We start from the raw sequence: 22,889 nt of genomic DNA, 5'->3' as shown, positions 1-22,889 counted from the left end.
ACAGACCCAAGGCTTAACTTCTTTAAATCTCAGCTTCCTTAAATATACAATAATGACATACATTTAGATTGCCCTGAAGTCCCCTCTTGCTGCCTTAGATTCTTTGATTCTATTTGCCATCAGTCCTCATTTATGTACGTTGGGTTTTTCTCCATACAGAAAGCACCAGCGTTAATGAAACCCCCGTCTTCTCTTTGTTGTCTATGTGATGCAAGTATGGTGAGAGGAAAAAATGACACTTTGCCTCCTTCCTGTGGATGAAACACCTGCATTGTGCCCCCCGCCCCGCAAACATCTTTCAGATGTCTTTTGTCCATCCTCTGTTCTCTTAAACCTGATACAGGGAATGAGAGTACGTCTTAATTCTGCATCAAAGCCTGACTCAGAATAAGAAATGAAGAGGTAAATGATAGCAGGCAGATTCAATTCCCTCCGTTTTGCTATAATGCGAGGTGCCTGTCCGAACAGGTCCATGTAGCTACCATAGGCATGGACGTGGAAGGCCACTCGGCTCTCATTTCAAGTCTATGAAGGTTGGACAACCTTAAACGTGGTGAACGCTCAGTGTTTTTTGTGTGCAGAGAAAACAGACAAATCTACAACATATGTTAGGATGCTCTGGGCTGGGTGTCATATTCAAAGCCTAGAAGCATCCACTGCCCAAGAGCACAAAACAAAACCCAACTAAAAATAAAGATACTTTCGTTTTCACTTGCTCATCGGGGGCATCTCCAAAGATAGATAAATTTCCCTTTCGTGCTCTTCTCTGTTGCCCCGTTTGCGAGCAATGAAGAAGCACAAGCCTTGGCCTAGGACGGCACGCCAGGAAGTGTGTTGGTGTTAGTTTTCACACTAAACATTTGGTCTGACTTTCTAGGATTCAGGAAGAACTGTGTGGGTGGGTTTACATATTTACATGAAGCGTAATCTCTGCTTCATTCATCTCAGTCTCTGCTGAAACATATCTGTAAACCTTTCTTAAATTTGACATATGGGAATCTGTGCCAGAGGGACCTGAAGGTGTGCTTTGTGGTCCTCAGATCATAAGCCTGTCCAAAGGATGGTCTTCCAAAGCAAAATATAGGCTGGAGTCCAAACTGGGCCTGGTATGTGGAAACAGAAAAAGTTATTAGCAAATTTATTAAGGATTCTGTTGAGCATTTGGTTTTGAAAGTCAAACCAAAGTCTGAGCAGTTTTATCATGAAGCTCATATTTTATGAATATTTTAAACAGAAGGGGGTACTCACTACCACTGTGAATGTATAACTTACACGTACTTGATAAGATTATTAATTCTTACCAAGAGGCAGTAATGACTGTAAAGAACTAAGGAGACCTCATTTTTTTTTTCTTAAAAAAAAAATTGACGTTAGTTGAAACTAACCATAATGGTTACATTCAAGTAGTGAGATTATGAGTAATAATTTCCTCTTTATTTTCTAAACTTCGGAGTCTATTTTTAACTTGAAAAGAACTTTAAGTATAATCCTGCCTTCACTACCCAAAATCTGGAAGTAGGTTTGCATATATAGATACAGATACAGATAAAGATATAGATATAGAATATTAAATATTATTTAACTAATAATTATTAAATAATTATCATTTAATTATTTAATTTTATTATTAGATAATTAAAATATTAAATACATGTGCTGGATGGACTTGTGGACATCAGGCTTCATTCTGCCTTTGTACCTTGTCTACGTATATACATAGAGCAGGCGAAGACCCAGCTCCTTCCCCAGCAGGGAAGAACAATTTGCAAATTCATTTAGATCCTATTGAGATTTCTCATCCCAATTCTATTTTGTTTTCTATCTTTTGGCTTTGAACTACCTCACTGTCACTAAGTGCCTCTCAATGCTAATAGCTCCCCTTTACTGGGGACTTTACCTTGCCAGCCAGGCTAAGCCCTTGGGTGTGTACCACTTTTAGTCGTCCCAGCAATGCGATAAGGTAGGTGCTACTATTACGTTTGTATATACAGGAAAGAAAATCAAGGGTCAGGGAGGACAACTGTGTTGCCCAAGATAAATTCTGACTCCCAGGACCTTGGCCTTAAACCTGAGATGCATGAGCTACTGAGGTGTCTTTGCTTTGCCCACAAAGCACCCAGGACAAAGCCTTGCACGGGAAGTATCTGTTGAATGAATGTTTGCATTTCCACACAATTTGAGTTTCCCATCTGGGAGCCATTTATATTTTGTAATTTAACATTATAGTTCAGATAAAAGAAGGATCTCTCTTCAACCAATAGTGTATGTATGAGAATATGTGATTTGAAGAAGGGAAATATATCTGTTTATTTTCCCCCAACTAATTGTTTTTTCTTTTCTAGTAATTGTTTTTAATGGTGGTATTTTGTTTGTTGTTGTTGTTGTTGTCTAAATAAACTCTACAACCAGCGTGGGGCTTGAACTCATGAACCTGGAATCAAAAGTCCCATGCTTTATGGACTGAGCCAGCCAGGCATCCCAATGGTAGTTTTTGAAAAGAAATCTAATTACCAATACTCCTTTCCTGTTCACAACACATACTAATTAGGGGAAAAATAAGTAGGGAGAGCAACGTCATTTTGATCTATGAAATATAAAATTCTAAAAGACTAAAAATTTAAATAAATACAGCTTCGTTACTTTTAGGCTCGTACACCCACCCTAATTAATCTAACAAAATATTACCAGATGTTTTCCCAACTAGATGTTCTTAATGAAGGGCTGATTTGACAAAGCACTAAAAATAAAGGCAAATTATAAATTGTTTAAGTGTAAATAAGTGCTCCTGATATTCTTTGTGCTGTCTTATTGCCACTAGTTAAGTGGTTAGCAAATCTCTTTTCTGGGGGTGGTAAGAACAGTCAACAGCCCGATCTGATTTGTCACAAACCAGTCAAGGCCTAATTAAAGAGATTTCACTGTGTTTTAGTAAAATTTTCATTTACTTGAAATACTTCTTTTTCCTCTCAAATCTGTAACCCACAGCAAGAAATGTGGTCTTATCCACCAAGAACAAGCAGGAAGCCATGTGGGAAGGAGAGGCATTAACACTTCTCTGCAAGGCAGATGGGGCTGTGAGTCTCCTGTCCGTGGAATGGTGGCACCTCCCACAAGGCCAGGTGCAGCCGGAGTTGGTGGCCAGTATGCAACAAGATGGTGCCGTGCAGCTGGGGGCCTCCTACAAGCAACTCAACAACCGGGGCCCCACGAGGCTGGAGAAAATGGACTGGGCCACATTTCAGCTGGAGATCAGCCCCACCAGCACCACAGATAGCGGCGTGTACGAGTGCCGAGTGTCTGAGGGCACCCAGAACCACGCCAGAGGTCGGAGCTGGACTCAGAAGTTGGCAGTCACTGTCAAGTCTCTGGGTAAGTGTCAAAGAAATCCTGTTCTAAACTTAAATATTATCAGCAGTAGCTTCCTTGACGGTGGGATGAGGTGGAATTTGTGCATCATCCCGAAACCCCTCCTTGTGGCACGTGCACCCCAGGACACAGAGCATAGTCTCTGGCTGCCATGTCTGTCCACCAGTCTCTAAAATTTACTCCTCTTTATAAGGATCATGTGTAGGGTGCCACTCATCGGTTGTTGGTCAGAGCTAAACACAAAAGCCTATGAGCTAGAGTGGACGTATAGAGGACCTGTGCCCGTGGACGTGAACTTTGTACATCCAGGCTTCTAGAGTTGCAGCTCTGGGCTTTCAGAGTCTCTTCAAGCCTGTGCGCCAGAGAGACGCTGAGCCCATGAGTGGAAATCAGGGGAGGCCCGCCACCCAGGGGTAGGGGTGGGGAGGGGAGAGCACTCCACCCACTCAGTAGCAGCTGTCTAAATGGCAGGCTGGAGAAACACTGCCTGTTTGTTGTTCCTGCTGGAAACGCTCTCAGAATAGGATCAACTTTGGAAAATTGAGGCCAGAATTCAGGACAGACTGTACTGTGAGTCAACTTTTAGCCCCAAATATTTGGGGCTCCCCATGTATGAATGCATGGTTCCATATGAAGAGGTGGTAGGTAGGAGAACTTTGATTTGATAAACATATTGGCATTGGTGTTTCCCATGTGTTTCTGCCCACAGAGTCGAGTTTACGGGTTAAGCTGATGAGCCGTCAGCCCAAAGCGGAATTAGGCAAGAGCTTTGGCTTATCCTGCGAAGTGGAGGCTGACTACACCAACCTCAGGGTGCCACTCACTGTGACGTGGCTGTTCCAGCCAGCAAGATCTCAAGTCTTTCACCTACTTGTTCGAATCACCCATAATGGCACTATTGAGTGGGGGGAAGACCTATTTCAGTTCCAAAAGAAGACAAAAGTTCTCCAGTCCTCGTTTCATTCTCAACTCCTAATCCATGATGCCACTGAGGAAGAAGCAGGAGTTTATCAGTGTAAAGTAGAAGTTTATGTCAGAAATTCCCTATGTACAAGTGGCCCCTCAAGGGCTTCTGCCATCTCTCACTCACTGATGATAGCCATCGCTTTACCAGGTAAATACCACTGGAAATTAATCCTTGCTTTAAAAACAAACACACACATTTCTCTTATTTGGGGCAAGTTATAGAATTAAAACATAAAATACCTCCCCCCCCACCATGTTTTGACTATATAAGTTAGCACTGAATAAAACCAATGTCCAGGCTAACATGAAGTTAGTGCACACGGGACAGCCATACTGGCCGTTAAAACATTGACATACCTCCACACGGATTACTAGTTACTGTTGCTCCAGGGCCCATCCCCCTCTTTCCATAAGTCCCCACTACCCAGCAAGTGAAAGGTATCATGTGGCACAACAGGGGGCTTCTCAGATCAGCTCTGGTGGGGAGGGAGGCATTCTTTGGATTGGTTACCGCCCGTGCCTTACCAATCATTAAATGTTTGCAATGTCTCCCCTACTGGTAAGGATAATGTCAATTCCATTAGAATACATTTATCCTCTTGATTTAACATGTTAATGTAAAGAGAGAATATCTGATTTTAGTCAAATAGAATTTACCTCATCAGCTGGTGAAAGAGCAGAGGTAAAAAAGTAAGACACAACCTGGGCAAAGTCCCGCTGGGTCCACGTATCTTCTTTTATGACTTCTGTTCTCTAAAGACATTGTGTTCAAGAGCCTTTGAAGTCATTGCCACTTGACAGGCACCAGTGAGCGGCTTAGCGTTGGTCAAGTCACTCAGTCTGTCCTAGTCTAGGTACTTCATCCCTAAATTGCTGCTGTGCACTGTAAAGGTGGTGATATGTGTAATGTGCCCCGGACAGTGCCTGACGTACCAAGAGAATGGTCAGACATGGTGGAAGCCATTATTCTCTCTGCTGCTGAGCAACATTTAACAATCTCCTTGTTGATTAACTCATGCCTTAATTGCTTTGTCCTTCCCGTGGTATTTAAAATTGTCAACCCAATCCCTTCTTCTTGAAACTTTCTTTTTCCTCGGCCTCATGACACAAGATTTTCTTGGTTTCTTTCCTAATACTCTGTTTCTTCTCATTTTCTTTTGCAGAGTTCTCCTCCTTCACAGATCCATTCCTTTGTGTTTCAGCTTTAGCTTGTTTCCTTCTCATTCTATACAGTTTCCTGAAGTGGGCTTATTCCTCCCCCTGGTTCAACCTATATAGTGACGACTGTCAAATCCATTATCCTGAAAGGCTCCTCTTGATCCCCAGACTAGTTATGCAGTTAGCTCTGAGGCATATCTACACTTAGTAAGTCCAAACATAAATGCACTATTTTTATTCTTCCAAAGCTGCTCCTCTTACACTGTTCTCTATGTCTACACAATCCACCAGTGGCCCAGGTGAGAAACCATAATGCCTCCATATCCACCTTATCCAAACTCCCATAGCACGGCTTGCAAGATCCTTTATAACCTGGCACATTTATGTCTTTACATTATGACTTTCCAGCATCATTTTCTACTTTCCATCTTGAATTTGAGTTCCGGCCACACTGAACTACTTGCAGGTTTTCAAATACTCTATGTGCTCCCTCACTTTTAGTCTTTGTTCAAGTCATGAGTTTTGTGTGAACTCTCTTTTTTTTTTTTTAAAGATTTTATTTATTTATTTGACAGACAGAGATCACAAGTAGGCAGAGAGGTAGGCAGAGAGGCAGGCAGAGAGAGAGAGAGAGAGGGAAGCAGGCTCCCCGCTGAGCAGAGAGCCCGATGCGGGGCTTGATCCCAGGACCCTGAGATCATGACCTGAGCTGAAGGCAGAGGCTTTAACCCACTGAGCCACCCAGGTGCCCCCCCCTTTTTTTTAAGATTTTATTTATTTATTTGACAGACAGAGATCACAAGTAGGCAGAGAGGCAGGCAGAGAGAGAGAGAGAGAAGCTTGTGTGAACTCTTTAACCTTTTCTCCACCAGACAAATTCCTATTAACTCTTAAGACTTAGCCTGGAGATCTCTGCTCCAGGAAGCCTCTCCCCACTGCCGTATTTGAGTTAGATAGTCCTCCCCTGGGCTCTGACAGCAATTTCTACATATCTGTGTCACATTTGGCTGACACAGTGTTGCAATCTGTAAACCTCTGTGCCTGTACTAGTTTATCCCTGTAGACTATGAACCCGCTGATGGGAGGTATCCACAGAGCTTGGAATGGTCTGGCACATAATCCAGTGTGTGCTTAATATGTATTTGTTGAAGGAAGAGGAAAGAGACCTACTGTCAACTTCAAGGAGCCATTACAAAAGTAGAATTAGCGATAACAGCAAGAAGTTAGAATAAGGTTTGGAAAGCAGGTTGTAGCATTCTTCTTTCTGATAGAGTAGAAAAGCTGCTAGAGTAAAAGGATAGCTGACTCCATATCTGTATGAGATTCCCATTGACTGGCTTCAAAGAGACATACAATTTTAATAGCCCACCTACAACTACCTCTTATTTACCCATGTTTGAAGGCAAAAACAAACAAGGACATGTCAGCAAATTGTGAATCCAGGAGTATTCTGGAGAGTGAGTACACAGACAAAGCATTAATAGGGTCACTTTCTCTCACTGATTTATAAAATGCGACAGAAGAGAAAATGTCTAGGCTTTGATAGTGAGGCATTACCATGTGGAAGAGATTGGTTTTCTGTATGACACTCCATCCTGCCCCATGTTCCCTATCCTACTCTGCCAGCTAAGGGTAGAACCAGGACCAGTGACTGGAAGGTACAGAGTGGTAAAATCCAAGTTGACATCAGAAAGAATTCTCTAGTGGCAGTGATGTCCAAAGATGGAACATGCTACTTTGTCAGTTGGTGAGCTATCCAGAGGCTTTGTGGGCAGTTAGTGGGACTGTGCAGGACGGAATGCCTACATCCAATGAATGCAGGATGCATTGCCTTAGTTGACCTCTAATGTCCCTTCTACCTTAAAATTCTATTTTCTAGTGAAGTAACAAAAGTTACTGTCACCATTCTTTTAATTTAGAGAGCAAGCTGCAAGTGAACTCAAGCAGTCAAGTCCGAGAGATCCTCATCAACTCCAACACCAACATAGAATGTAGCATCTTGTCCCAGTCCACTGGAGACCTTCGGTTAGCCGTCATTTGGTACTTCTTTCCCAGTTCCACTAACGCAATCTGGCTGAGGATCCTGCAAATGGACCAAACAAATGTTGTAAAATATGGGGATGAATTTCACACCCCAAGGAGAAAACAAAAATTCTATTCCGAGAAAGTTTCCCAAGACTTGTTTCAGCTACACATTTTGAATGTGGAAGACAGCGATCAGGGCAAGTACCACTGCACTGTGGAGGAATGGCTCTTGTCTACAAATGGCACTTGGCACAAGCTTGGAGAAAAGAAGTCGGGTCTGACAGAATTGACACTCAGGTCCACAGGTAAATCTTGCAAGTGTATTCTCACATGTCTTTCTATAGGATTTCCATCTTCTCTTGGCAGCTTTTCTCTAGAGTGGTTATGTGAATGTAGAAATATGACCCAGGGTCATAGGAAGAGTGTCCACCTACACAATGAATGCAGGACCTGGTAGCCCAGCAGAGGAAGCAGGTATCACTTAAGGTGAATCAGTCTGTGGCTTCAAGGTGCTTGGATGGGGACTAGGTCCCTTTGGTTTGCTTATCAGCCTGGCAGCCTGGTCTCTGGAGCTACCTAGCGTGTCATATCTCTAGATCTCTGTAATAACAAGCTGTGTCATTCCAGTGGGGCTCTACTGTAATTTGGCAAAGAAAGAATAATACGAAGCATATTTCTCCCACTGTGAACAGAAACTGTACAACTCTATAGGGATGTGTGGAGAAATTGCTTTTCAACATTTGGCTGCCTAAACATAAGGCGAATAAGAGTAGTTAACTGTTGGAATGGCTTACTGAGGGAGTCTCCTCTTCCTCAGGAGATCTTTAAAGATGTAATAGAAGTTCCATCCATTTGCATTGGTCTAGGAGTGCTGCAGTCGAAACGTGGGCAGGGTTCATTAGATCACTTGGTGTTAGTTAGGTCACCTCCAATGTTGATTAAAATTAAATGAATGTCACAGTGAAGGTTCAGAAACTGGCTGAGATCCAACAGCACAATGCAAATAAGTGGTGCTTAAAATTTTATTTTCAATGTAATATCCAAAAATAAGATTATAATGAACATTGCTCTGCATTAGACAATTAGAGATACAAAGAGAAATAAGGCACAGCTCTTGCCTTAAGGAGCTTACAATCTGTTGGGGGCGTCAGAGAAAGATAGTAGCTTAGCGTTGGGATCTCTTCCTGCTGCTCTGCTTCCTCTTCTCCATGTTCTTCAGGCCCTTCTTCTCCCTGCTAAATGTGGGTGTTCCTTAGGGACAGATCCTGGGCCCCTTTGTCTTCTTATTCTCTGCTTGCTTCAGAACTTCTTCAATTCTTCCTTTGTTTCAACTACCACCTTTGATGAAATTGCTCTCAATCTTGATGTTTAGCTCCAAGTCTTTCTACCCAACTGGCTATTGTACATTTCTACTTGGATGCTCTTGAGACCCTTACACTCAGCAGGTCCCAAACTGCATTATCATCCTTATCCCACAAGACCCGTGCATACTTTTACACTCTCCATCTGTGTGGCTGGCAGCCCTTTCTCCCATTTGCCCAAGCCAGATCTCGACAGTGTATGCACAGCCTTTTTAAGGAGGCAACCACTCCTTAGCTCAAGCTAGCAAACACTTCCCATCCATAAATGTGGGCTCAGTGTTGTCTGATCTTTTAGTATATCAAGAAATACCTAAAATTTTTCTCGTGTGACATCGCTTGATTTGAGAATGTAAGCAATGAATCTGATCTTTTCAAATTCTGAGGGTGTCAAACAAAACATATCTGTGGGTGGGGGTGGCCAGCTGTGCACCCTGGTGTGGGGTGTGAGTTAAGGAAGAGACCCCAGGGAAAGATACTGCGAAGGAGTGGTCAGAATTGTAGGAGAGACATTTTCTCTGAAATCAAAAGAGGAGAGGACTTAAGAAGAAAATGGACTTCAGTGATAAAACACACAGAGAGGACAACAAAACAAAGTATCTTGAGCTGGGAAATTGGGCCCATACTGAGGATCTTGGCCAGAGCATGACTGGAAGACTGATTGTAGTCCAGTAGGGAGGAATTAGAGATGAGGAAGCAGAGACAGTATCATATAAACTAATATATCACATACTTTGCCATGAAGGGAAGGAGATAGTCAAGATGGTAACAATAAGAGCAACAAATCCAGGATCAGATAAAGTTATTCTTTTATGTATTTTATTTTTTAAAAGATTTTATATATATATATATATGTATATATATATATATTTATATATATATATATATATTTGAAAGAGAGAGAGCATGGGCAGGGGGAGGGACCGAGGAAGAGAGGCAAGCAGACTTCCCGCTGAGCAGGGAGCCCGATGGGGGACTCGATCCCAGGACCCCGTGATCATGATCCGAGCCAAAGGCAGATGCTTAACTGACTAAGCCACCCAGGTGCCCTGAAGTCCTTCTTTAAGTTATTCTTTTTTTTTTTTTTAAGATTTTATTCATTTATTTGACAGAGAGAGAGATCACAAGTAGGCAGAGAGGCAGGTGGGGGGGGGGAGCAGGTTCCCCACTGAGCAGAGAGCCCAATGTGGGGCTCAATCCCAGGACCCTGAGATCATGACCTGAGCCAAGGGCAGAGGTCTAACCCACTGAGCCACCCAGGTGCCCCTGAAGTCATTCTTTTAAAGACAGTTTAACAAATATGTTTGTAGTAGAGTTGAAAATTTAGTGTGTACTATAATTTCTATATTTTGCTTGTGACTATTCTGGCCTTCAAAGTTCTCACCTGCTGGTTAGGAGGGGAACTTTTACAAAAGTAAATGTCAAAATCTGTTTAAAACTTAGTCAACTGGTGAATCGTTGGACACTATGTCAAAAACTAATGATATATTGGCTAATTGAACATAATAAAAAAACCAGCTTAGTCTAATCCAGTAATTTAGTGTCTCCTTGAATGGTAGTCTAACACGTGTATAAACATGTTCATTCTCTCTGATAGCCTCCTCTTTCCTTGCCTCTAGAACTGAGATGATATGTGGGCATATGAGAGGAGGGTAATCTGCTAAGAACGAGGGGCACTGATGCCATACACAGCTCGAGAGGATGGCTGGAAGTTTTGAAGGATCCCTCTGGGAAGTAGAAGAAAGAGTTGACCGGGGAGGGGTAAAAGCAGCAGGGCAGAACACCCACTGAAGCTAGGTGGTTTCCAGGGCAGGTTTTCAGCAGACAAGAGATAAGGCTGAAGAAGGAAAATGGCCGGTTTGAGTCATAGCACAGAATGTTCTAGCAAATGTGGAGGAAGAACAGGGGTCAAGGAAAAACATGTTACAGATGAAAGACCTGATGTCTAAGGATTTTAAGACGGCATCTCCTCAGTGAAAACTACATTTTTCAGACGCAGTATCCAAACTAAAAATCTGGATTCTTCTCGAATGTATTGCCATTTTATTTCCTAGGAAGTAAAGTACGTGTGTCCAAAGAGTACAGGACAGAGAATGCTACCGAGCACGGCCAGGTGGCCATCCGCTGTAGCCTGGAGAGTCCTGGCAGCTCAGCTTCCCTGTTCTCTGTAATGTGGTACCGGAACAGGGAAAATTCTGGAACGAAAATGCTGGTGCACCTGCAACATGATGGCTTGCTGGAGTATGGCGAAGAGGAGCTCAGGAGGCCTCTGCTCTGTTACCGTTCATCCTCTACAGACTTTGTCCTGCAGCTTCATCGGGTAGAGATGGAGGATGCTGGGCTCTACTGGTGCAGAGTGGCCGAGTGGCAGCTGCATGGCAACCCAAGCAAGTGGGTCAAGCAAGCCTCAGATGAGTCACAGCATATGGTGCTCACAGTGCTGCCTTCAGGTAACAAGGGGCTAATCTGTCCTGGCCCGTGGTCAGGAGAATCTTTGTCTCCTCTCTTATGCTTTCCCTCTCAGTTATGTTTTGCTGAAAACAATTTACGGATTCTCTAAAGAAAGTGACTCTGCCATTTCTCTCAGTGCCAATTTCCATTCCCCATTTGAACCGACAAGGTCTACGAGTTTTTGGCATTGACATTTAAATGTCAGGGGCATCTGGCCCACTTCCCCCCTTACCCTCCCAAACAAACAAACACACAAAAAAACCATCAACTTCGTACCCTTTCAAAGAACAAAATAATGTTCACAGTAGACATCCTTACCCCTTGGCTGATTCTCCACTTTCAGAAGGCTCAGATCTGCAGTGGGAGTCAGAGTGAGGGGTAGGGGTATAGTGACTTGAGGTTTCATTGGGTTGAACCCAAGTCAACTACATCTAAATGCTCCCCACCTCAAAAACAAAACAAAACCTTTCTCAGTGAATAAGTGCCAAGCTTCTTATCACTCTATATGTTCAACAGATTACCAGGATTTTGATAATGATAGTTGTTTGATGTGTGTCTCCTAATGACAGCTTGCAAGGCATTGAAGGAGGAAGTGTGCCCCATAGAACTCGTTTACAGGGTCAACAAGGAGCGTAGCTCCTGAAAGACCTTGGCCACAGCATGGCCATTCTCTATGTAGGAAGACCATCCTACTCAGTGCACAGCTTTAGGTGGGATGTGGAATAGGTGGTTGTGAAAGAGAGGAGAGCATCCTTCCAGCCAACCTGGTGCCGAGCATGTAATAGACATTCACGAAGCATTTGTTCACAAAAGCAACAGTTTTGCCAGCCAGACCCGTGAATCTTCCCTGGTGATCACTGAGCTGCCTGATGTAGCCAAGCTCATCTCTGAGCCGCTCCTTTATGTCAGGGTTTAAGGTGAGGCTGAGAGGCGAGCTATTAGCTGAACTTACACTGGGAAAGGGACACTGGAGACGTAGAGATGTGGTCTCGGTGTCCCACACCAAGAAGGGTAAGAAGGATCAACAAAAGGTCACATTCCTAAAACACCAGCTAGCTTGGGTGACGCTCCTTAGCATGGAGAAAAGGTGCTGCCCGGGAAGGTGTCAGCTTCTTTGAAGTAGGGTTAGTTGGAACCCAGCCCCGGCCAAGCTTCTGGAGAGGAAGCCAATTACTGATTTGTTCCCTAGGGCTCCATCATCCTTTCCCCTGACCATTCTTCAGCAGAACTTTTCTCCCAAATGTCCAGAGAGAATTTTTCTTCCTCTTGGCTTTTCTTCTAGTCTAACAATTGTGGGAAGTCCCACAACCCTGAGCACATTCCATACCTGATTTCTCACTGGAATCCGCAGACCCTATAGCATCAGCGGGTTTTGGTAGCAGCATAAATAGATAATAAGTATAAAACGTACCTATTCTGTGACTAAAAAGCACATCTCCTGTGAGACAGATGGGATCCTTCACAGCATATGTATATATACTGTTAATCTTTGTGGAATCCTTATAAATCAGGTGACAGGTTTTAAAAAAGATGAACTCTGGAAAGAAAACGTTAAAAGTTAGGTGGTCTTTGTATTCCTTACAGTTGAAGAAGCTTGAAAGCCTGTGCCACAATCAGCTGAGGGTTTTTTATAACCACATTTAAGGGTTCCCAAGTAAATCCTCAATTACAGGATCTCGCTTCCTCTACCTGGCTGTTCCTTTGTGGGAGTTGCGGAGTTGCGGAGGCAGTGGAGGAGCGGGTATGAAAAATCCTGGGGTTCGGAATCAGACGAGCCTAGGCTCAGATCACAGCCCTGCCACCTACCTACGAACTCATACCCTGGTTATTTAACCTCTGTGAACCTCAGCTTACTCATAAAGTGAGGATCATAATACAAATGTGTATAAAGTAACATGGTCCCTAGAATATTGTAAGTGGTCAAAATGTTAACTCTCTATCCCCTTATGCCACCAAACATGCTACACACACACACACACACACACACACATACACACACGTACATATATATGTATGGATATATCCATATATGTGACAAAATATTTTAAGTTGTTCAATAAGTAACTGTGAGGATCTGAAAACACAAAAATGTGTATTACAGAGTCTTTTCCCAAAGAGCTCAGATTCTGATGGGGGACTTGAAGTCCAAAATGATAGCGGTCATCAAAGAAGCAGCCTCGAGATGAAGGAACAGAGGCAGGGCTGGGATAAAGGGCTGTGTGGGGAGGAGATTCAGGAAGTTCCTTGGGGTATGCAGCCTAGGAAAAGGAAAAGAAGATATTTTAGGAAAAGGAAAGACTATGCAAGATGACATTAAAAGCTGTTGCACAAGGGACAGAGATGAAGTTAGTGAGAGGGAGAGGGTGTGGATATCAAAGGGGAGGGTGAACTTATTCATGAATGTTATAGAGTGTCAGCAAACAAGTTCAGGCAGGGGAGGGACAGCATGAGATTTGCATTTTAGAAAGCTCCCATTTGGAGCTGTGTTAAAGATGAACTGGAAAGGAGGCAGACACAGAGAAGGGAGAACCATTTGAAATTGATCGTAGGAACCCAGGTGAGACAAGATGAAGGCCTAAATTAAGGCAGTACACACAAGGGTTGAGAGAAGGGCAGGCATTCAGTGTTGGGAGGCGTCATCTTCAGGAGTTAGACACTGATTAGATATATGTGGAGGGTGCATGAGCAGAAGGGGAGAACCAAGGATGAATATCAAATTTCTACTGGGTATAGGAGAAAAGTCTGAAGGGGAAATTAGTTCAATTTTTAATAAACTGGGCCAGAATTGAGTTTGGAGTACGTGTAAATTACTGGAAGAGTTCTACCCAGTAGACATGGGGACTTCCAAGTGAGATCTTTGCCAGAGCTGTAGATTAGAAGGCATCAACTTATAGCCAATAATGGTGTCCCATGAGGGACTCCTGAGATCTATCACTGTTGATCAGTGCAGAAGAGGAGCCTGTGAAGGGGAATGAAAGGAGTAGCCAAGAGGTAGGAGTGGTACCGTAGAAACCAAAAGCAGAGAGGGTATCGAGAAGAAGAAAGGGAAAGCCAACAGACTCAACTATTTCAGAGAAATCAATGAAGATAAGAAGGGGGAAATATCCTTTGGATTTCACACTATAGGGCCATTGTAGACAAGTAATGAGAAAATTATTCAGACTGCGGTGAGAAAGTGGACACAGCAGATACAGATTACACTTTCAAGAACTTTGATGTAAAGGACAAGAGAGGAAATAACAAGAGGCGAGAGGTGTCAATGAACTTTTACTTTGTTCCGTGTTGGTTTGGAGGTGGTAGGGACTTGAGAACCTTTACATTCTGGAGGGGAAAGAGGCAGTGGCAAGGACAAAGGGAAAGATCGGAAGAGAGTAGACCAATAGTCCAACACCTTGCATCAACATAGACCACCTCCTGTCTGGAATGTTCTCCCATGTCATCTTTCTCTGGTCAACATCCATGAATCCTCTACCTCCAAGTATAACTGCCACGATCTGTGACTTGCCTTGTTCTCTTAGTTATCACACCTGGCTAACATCCATCCACACCGTCAGACTGTACATTCTGAGAAGGCAAAGACTGAGTGTCTCATTCCTAGCACAGCACAATGCCTGGCAAGTAGAGATGCTCAAGGACTTACCGAATCACAGTGTAATCGCACTCTTTGTAAGCACCTGCTTATGTATTAATAAAGTCCAGGTCAGATCTAACATGCTAGGAATTCTCACTTCTCTGGTGGTTTTCCACCACCTCTATGTGGCAATGTCAGGTAGGGTAGTTTAGGACCACCTAATGAAACTGTGAGGCATGTGGCTCAAATTAAGACAGAAAAAAATTAAGAGGAATTCCCTGGGGGAATGGACCTCTCATCTTCTTCTCCATCTTACTTTCTTTTTATCTCACCCTCAGAACCCAGACATAAATGTCTTATTCTACAGAATTTGCTGGGATTAATTAACAGGCAAGACTATAAGGCTTCCTGGGGACTGGATTAGTTGTAATTATATGGTGTTTGTTCCTATTCCCCAACTTCTATTTGGGTAAGGATATACTTAGAAAGTGAACCTTCAAAGGAGATATGTGCCCCTACCACACTGAAGTTTCTGGAATGACCATAGAATTTACCCATGCTACCCCAATGCCTCCAACAATGTCTGGCATGTAGTACTTCACAAATGCTTGATGAAAGAAGGAGCAAACAAGTCTTCAAAGGAAACAGGATGCTGTCAGTCACCACTGGTTCCGGGATGCACTCATATTAGGTTCCCTAACCCTACTTTTATTGTTGGACAGGAGCCAACTTTCTCACATGGCCACACTTGGCATAGACAGTTGCCAAAGTCTTGGTGGGAGGTGGGGGAGGAGTTGATAGCCCCCATTGTTATCCTGTATCTTTCTTCTGCTGAAGTACATATTTCTGAAGTGCTAGCAAAAAGGAGTGCTCCTCGTGGCGTGTTTGGCTGTGGGTGGAAGACAGTTATAAACTAGAGCTGGTGATGAAGTAGTCTCATTACATTTTTGGCCCTGCCTTGCAGACCTTGTACTTTGAGCATTGGGCACTTACTTGGATTGATTCAAAATGCCAAACCTTAATGGTTTGGAATGTCACTAATTCTGATCCCAATAGGGGTAAGAGGCAGATGGTTCAAAATGGTGATCGTGGGATCCAGAGCAAACCCTGCCTTCCCAGGAGAGGTAATTTAGAAGCACTGGAGCTGACAGTCGCTAGCTGTTGGCCAATTCAGCACTGTGAAGAGCACACTTTACCATCCTTTGATGGCAGATTGCTCCAAACAGAGTAGCCTCCTCCCCATTAAGACAGCCAAGCCCTCTGGCAGTCCCTTCATGCTGAAGGTTAGAGTCTCAGTGGCAGAAAAAACCAAGTACCAGATTTCTTTCCCCCTTCTGTATGCCAGCCCCATCTCCTCATGATCATACCATCGTCTAACAACGGTGAGGCCAAGGTAGACTCTCACCTTCCAGTTCTCTGACACCCATGACTGGGAAGAGAAGTCAGAGTCTCCTACTAAGTAGTCATTAGACTCTCAGTGGACTGTCACCCAGTCGTGGAGACAGAGGGACCAGAGATTTAAGGGAGAGTCTTGGCCTGTGGGAGAACATGGCCAGGCGGGTGACCCGTGTGAGGACTCAGTTGGTCCAGCCCTGTTTTCTGTCCCATCTCTTAAGAGAAGTTGCCCATGATTTTTCCTAACATCCTCACTAGCCTTCCAACTAACATTTATTTCTTGCTGACTCAACAAGTGTGCTGGGCACTCTGTTAAATAACTTATTATGCATTATCTCATCACAACTCTAGAAATTATTATCCCCATTGGATCGATGAGGAAACTAATCATTGTTGAGGATAAGTAATTTGTCTAATGTCAACATCAGTAAGTTGAAGAGCTAGAATGTGAACCCAGGTTTCTTGGGGATGGTAGTCAGTCCCTACCCCGTGTATGAGTAGTGCGAAATGTCAAACCCTGTACTCCTACCCACCGTTCCCTGCAGCTCCATTCTCTTTCAGCATCTCTATCTATAACTCCTCCTTATCCCAGTGCCCTCAAATACATTCACATAAGAGCTGGGAGAATTATTGTAGTCAAGCAGGGCCTTGGAGAGAGGGGTCAGGTAGGCTACAGAGAGAGGGGGTGATAAGGATTTAAAAATCCAGCTTTGGGCACCTGGGTGGCTCAGTGGTTAAAGCCTCTGCCTTCGGCTCAGGTCAAGATCCCAGAGTCCTCGGGTCGAGTCCCGCATCGGGCTCTCTGCTGAGCAGAGAGCCTGTTTCCTCCTCTCTCTCTCTCTCTCTCTGCCTGCCTCTCTGCCTACTTGTGATGTCTGTGAAATAAACAAATAAAAATCTTAAAAAAAAAAAATCCAGCTTTATCATTGTCCACCCTTTCAAAAAGGAAAACCAAAATTAGGCTGGAGAATAAATGAGACCAGAGAAAATCCAGGCCACAAACCCCTGTAGCAACCTGTGAGTCCTGAGCGCTGTGGCCAGTCTAGTGTTCAGTGATGATCTTTACTCTGTGCAGCATGATGGCTTCCACCCCTGCGTTCCTGTGGGTGCAATGTACTCAGGCAATTAATTCATTCATCAGTTTCCATTGATGACCCACAGACCAAGTGCTGGACAAGGTACAAAGATGCATCAGACGTAGGCCCCGTCTTTCAGGAGCTCACAGTGCAGGAGTTGGACAAATGTTTAGATTCTTTCTTGACTTCCACCAAAGAGACATTCTTCTCGGTGCAAGATGCATCAGCAATGCGGGAAACAGGGATTTTCTTGCAGCAGAGGTTGGTGGAAATGATCTGTAAAGCTGTTTACATCTCTAAGAATCTATAATCCCTTGAATCCTGTAACTTCACCTTTGAAGAAGAATGTGTTTATAGTCATTACAATTTTCCAATAAAAGCACAACTACTATTAGCATCCGATTTTCCGGAAGAGCCCAGATTTCAAATATCCTGTCGTAAATACATGTAGATGGAAGACTACATCTAGCAGCTGGTGTCCTTCTGAGCCTGTGTCTTTTTTGCATGGACAGTCTGTAAACCCAGTCCTTGGACTAGGAACTCCGGGAGCTGCTTCCTGGAATCTGGGAAAGTCTGCAGTCCTGTCCCTCTGCTTCCCTGGGCACGTGGCAGGGAATCACTCTGGGGGGGCGCAGTGCGTGCTCTGTGTGTCTGTGTGTGATGGGGCTTCCCCACGGGCTGCAGCTGCCTGATAGTCATGTGCTTCGGGCTGCCTTTATATAGTATCCTTTACCCCCGTGGTTGCAGCCAGTCCCATTCAGTTCAGATCAGCGAAAGCTCTCATGCACGTGTGTGGGACACTGCAGGGGACACGGGAACAAATGACACTATCAGGCAGACTCAAGTAACAGTGGATGAAACCAAGGAGATGGTTAAGGGGGAACAAAAGAGGTCTACACCAAGGGGTATGTGAGAAGAGGATCTAGGAAGACCATGCCTGAGGCAGGAAGGATAACCCTGGGGAGGAAGAGAGTCATATGATCTGGGTCAAAAGGACCCAGAGGATTCGGGTATAGAGTGTGTGTGCTGGAGGGAGGCGATCGTGAGAGCAACACAGGAAAGGAGCCCAAAGGAGGGTGCCCCAGAGGAGACCCATCTGGAGGGTCGGGAAGGGAGGGAGCTGCTCACCGTGGGTGCTGTCGTGTGAAGACAAGACGGTGTGAGAGCGTGTGCACGCACACATAAGAAGCAGCAGCGGGAATAACTCAGTTAAAAATTCAGGACCAGCAACAGAGTTGAGAACGAGGGCCGAATTATAGATCTCTTTTCTGAGGATAGAAGATTAAAGGAGAGGTTTTCTTTTTTGTTTTGCTTTTCTTCACGGCTGTTGGTTTTAAGTAGGTCATTGGAACCCCAGCGGTTGGAACTTGCTGGGTGAAGGCAGCAAGGCTGGAAAAGCACCATTCTGGGCTTCTCTTCTCCCCACTGCTTCCCTCTTTCTGCCCTCCTGTGATTTGAGGGCCCGCGGTTCTTGCCCGTATTTGCCTGTAACAATAAATCCCGCAGGTGTTTATGGTTGATTGTTGCAGGGAATTTGGAGACTGATTATCTTCTTGCTTGTTCTCCTTTTCATTGCAGAGCCCGCGCTTCCTTCCAGGATCTGCTCATCGACATCTTTACTCTATTTCCTATTGGCCTTCCCCTGCATTCTGTTGATTCTTCTGCTTATTTCTCTCTTCTGCTACTGCCACAAGGCCAGGAAGTTGTCGGCAATGAGTCTAAAAGCACAGAAAGAAAAGTCCCTTTGGATGGACTTGAAAGGGACTGGAGACTGGACAATAAGCCAGAGGTACGAGGAAGAGGAAGACCATTGAATCCGGAGAGCTTCCATGAGCCCCAGGGAAAGTGCGGGCTTTGGAATTGAACTGAGCCACTTGTGAATGTGAATGAATCCCGGTTGGGTCCTTCTTGGTGTCCATGGCCTTGGGCAAGTTACATAGGAATCACAGGGAATGTTTATTGAGCGTGTTTGTGGGACCCACACCATGAAGTGTTCTTTGCTTGTTGCCCTCATCTACCCCTTGTATCCTCCCAGGAGCTAGAAGATTTACCCTGTTTTTCACTGGCCATACCTCACAGAGGTTCAGGGTCCCTGTCTGTAAGGAGAGAACCTCCCTCACACAGCCTCTTGGGTATTCGGTGAGATCCTACAGCAAAGCCTGGGTGAGAATACCGTCTACTTTTCCCTATGTCACTGACTCCCAGGAGAGCACTCCGAGTGGTCCAGTCATGCTGGCCCTTGGGCATCCTTTGCCCCCAGATTACAGGTGTAGGAAGGGCCCTGATGTCAGCAAGGCAAAAGGGTATTAGGGATGTGCCCTTCATTCATATCCCATCTGTCTTGCAAGGTGAGTGTGACTGCCCTCAAAGCAGAACGCCCATCGTTCCCTCATCCCATCTATGAATGCTTTGCAAGAACAAGCTCTGTGTAGAGGGTCCCTGATCAATATTGGTCCTTCCATGAAGCTGTAAAACATTTTGTAGTCTGAATTTCTATTTTCTTCCCTTCCTTTCCTTTCCTTTCCTTTCCTTTCCTTTCCTTTCCTTTCCTTTCCTTTCCTTTCCTTTCCTTTCTTATCCTATCCTATCCTATCCTATCCTATCCTATCCTATCCTATCTTTCTTTCTTCCTTCTTCCTTTCCTTCCTCTCCCTCCCCCTTCCTCTTTTTATTTTTTCTCTTCTTTGCTCTTCCTTCCTTCCTTCCTTTCTTTCTCTGTCTCTCTCTCCCTTTCTTTCTTTCTTTCTTCTGTCTATTAGCATTAGGTCATTGCTAAGGGGAAGTTTTTTGTTTTGTTTTGTTTTGTTTTGTTTTTTTAGTAATAGTGGTCTGATCAGCCCCCAAGGCCTCATACCTCCCCTTCCTCCCCACACCAAAAGATCCATCTGGGTCCTGGCTCTGAGCCAAGGCCTTATTTTCTGTGACCGGACAGCATTAGTAGTAGCTCAGGGCATTGTGGTAGTTATCGAGGGAGGAGGAGGAACAGTGCCCCTGCCCTGTCCTCCCCCAGCAGTGGCTAAGAGCTCGTGGGAAGCAGTGGGTCAAGTCTGGTTCCTCAGGGGTCCCCTATTCTCAGCCAGGAATAGTCGAGGGTAGGGTGGGGTGTGGTTCGGGAGTGTCTTGGCTTAAGGTTTTCAACATCGGCCCTCAGGATACAACAACGGTTCCCACTGGGCCTGAGGTCTCCTCTCCTTTGTTTCAGAAACCGCTCTGGGCTTGTTGGAGCCAGAATTGGAAATCAATCAGTGTGGCCTAACAGACTTGAGAAAACCCATCTATTTATTATCTATATGACCAACAGGGTTGCTTTAACACTCGCTAATTTGCATTTCCAAGGAGAGCAATTTATTTTTAATTATTTTATCAAGCACACATGTCTTCTCCAAACATAATTAGTTCCTTTGCAAGGGGAGCATCGGAGGCTATGAGAACTCCCAGTGTAGACCTCTATGTCCCTTCTGTTCATCTCCCTTTATAGGCTCATTTAAAATATTCCAAGTGTATCCTTAAATGTGTCAATGCATTTGTCTCTTTTCTCAAAGAGAGGGTGGCATATTTTTCAGAAAACAAAGCTAAAGGTAAGATTTCTTAGAAAGTGTGATGCCCCTGTCCTCCCCCCGCCCCCAAAACCTGTATTTTAATTGGGATTTTGAAGGAAAAGGGAGCAGAATCTAACCCCATCAGATAATGAGAACGGATTCTAGTGCTGCCCTCTGCCTGGGGTCCTCTCTCCCCTGACTCCTTCCCTCTCTGCTCACCTGGGTCCCGCCTTTCGGCTCAGAGCTCACCGGCTGTTTCTTCACCTTTGGATCCAGCCTAGACAAGGCACAGAGCAGACACGCAGATGTCCAACTGCGCCGCCCAGAGCCAAGCTTGGGACCGCTTATTCCCCAGGGAGCACCTCCTTGTGCCCGGCCTGGGATAGGTGTGAGGAATCCAGTGGGGATGCAGCCAGACACAGCTCTAGTCCCCTGGGATCATCATTTTGTCTCTTCCGGATCCTGTGCCTTCATACAGCACGCTACATGTTCTCAGAAGCCACGTTGAGCTCTTTGGCCCATCATGAATTTTTAGGCAACGAAACCCCAAAGTCGTCTTTTCTCTTTTCCAAACTGAATAAAATTTGTGTTCACCCAAATCAATCAAAGTTTTACGCGAAACCTCTTCTCTTTCCAATGATGTACCATTGGAAATGGTAAAATGTTCCATTTTACTCTCTAACACTCAGTGGAGAACTTGACTTTTATTCACTGATTTCAACTTTTCCATTCTATGTAAGCACCTGGTTTTCCTTTCAGCGTCTTGGGTTTTCAGTCCTCCTCGGCAACGGAACAAAACCGTCTCGGGAGTTGGCTACCTATGGCCCGCAGGCTGAGCAGCCTACCACCCATTTTGTAAAATAGGAGCTGCTGGAAGACAGCCTCTCCCATTTTCCTACATGTAACCCCAGGCTGCTGTCATCATAAAACAGGAGAGGTGAGTAGTTGCCATAGAGACTCTATGCCTAAAATGCTTACTTTCTGGCTCTTTGCAGAAAAAGTTTTCCAACCCTACCCTGTTTTAGTGGCTATGTTCTGTCTTAACCATGCACTGTGTTCCTGGGACCCTTGGCCTATTGTATGGGTATCTGTTATATACCCGATTAACTGAAGAATAATCTGAGGCCCTCCAGATTGGTGTCTGGTCCAAGCTGTTGTGAAGTTCTAATCCTCCGCTACACTCCTCCTAGAGATGGAAAACTCATCACCCTGGAGGCCCTCCTGCTCTGTGCAGGACGAGATGACATGGACGTGTATAAGGCATATGTAGGCGGTTTTCATTCTTTTTAGTCTATGGGTAATGTATAGGAAACAGCTGATGTATGGCAGAATATGGATACAATGGTAGAAAGTCAAGGCCATAATACATTCTTACAGTTGCACAGAAGCTGTTCATCGTCTCAGAGTTTCAGGGCACCCCCATGCAAAAGGGACTGTTACCATGTCCTACAGGAGAGACAGGGATGCTTAGAGGGTCTGGGTTGATCTAGGATCATCCAGCCATGTGTAGAAGAGAGAGAGCCCTGAAATAGGTCTGCTGGTACCCAATCCTAGAGTCTTCCCACAGTAGACACTATGCTCAAAGCACAGCGATGGGGAACATCTGGTAATGATAATATCCACCTTGCATGGTGGTGGAGCATAGAATCGGACACTTACATGGAGATAAGTTTTAAAACGTATATGGGCATAACCAAGTTTTTTTCAGGCCTCACCTGTCTGTGCACATAAAAGCAATTAAATCAAAGATAATCAAATTCTATAGACTTTTGCCCCCAAGCTACTTACACAGGTTGTTGGCCTTCTATAAAGCGTTCTTCAAGTATTTCTGGGGATTCCATAGCATTCTGGGAATTCATATGAGCTCACAAACAAGTCCACTCCTGCATGGTTTCCTGCTGCTCTGTTCATATCTCTGGGCTCCCACTGCAGCTAGGATGCTGGAGTGTATGAGGTATCAAAGCTGGACGGTGTTCCATGGTAA

At 44.5% G+C, this 22,889-nt stretch overlaps 1 protein-coding gene across 1 annotated transcript in view; it reads left to right on the top strand.

Moving 5' to 3' along the window:
- Positions 1 to 19,548, top strand: part of CD101 (CD101 molecule) — a 34,593-nt gene extending 15,045 nt beyond the window's left edge. The window contains exons 5-9 of the mRNA XM_032881335.1: positions 2,986 to 3,369; positions 4,076 to 4,480; positions 7,410 to 7,820; positions 10,928 to 11,323; positions 18,945 to 19,548. Coding sequence (XP_032737226.1) covers positions 2,986 to 3,369; positions 4,076 to 4,480; positions 7,410 to 7,820; positions 10,928 to 11,323; positions 18,945 to 19,180 — 1,832 coding nt within the window. The 3' untranslated portion in view covers positions 19,181 to 19,548. The remainder of the gene's footprint in view (positions 1 to 2,985; positions 3,370 to 4,075; positions 4,481 to 7,409; positions 7,821 to 10,927; positions 11,324 to 18,944) is intronic.
- Positions 19,549 to 22,889: the final 3,341 nt, after the last annotated feature.

The sequence above is a fragment of the Lontra canadensis genome, unplaced genomic scaffold (assembly GCF_010015895.1).
Source record: "Lontra canadensis isolate GAN:19392208 unplaced genomic scaffold, GSC_riverotter_1.0 scaffold75, whole genome shotgun sequence".
NCBI classification, from domain to species: Eukaryota; Metazoa; Chordata; class Mammalia; order Carnivora; family Mustelidae; genus Lontra; species Lontra canadensis.
Note: the sequence above shows the minus strand (reverse complement) of the source record. Positions and strands in the feature narration are given on the sequence as shown.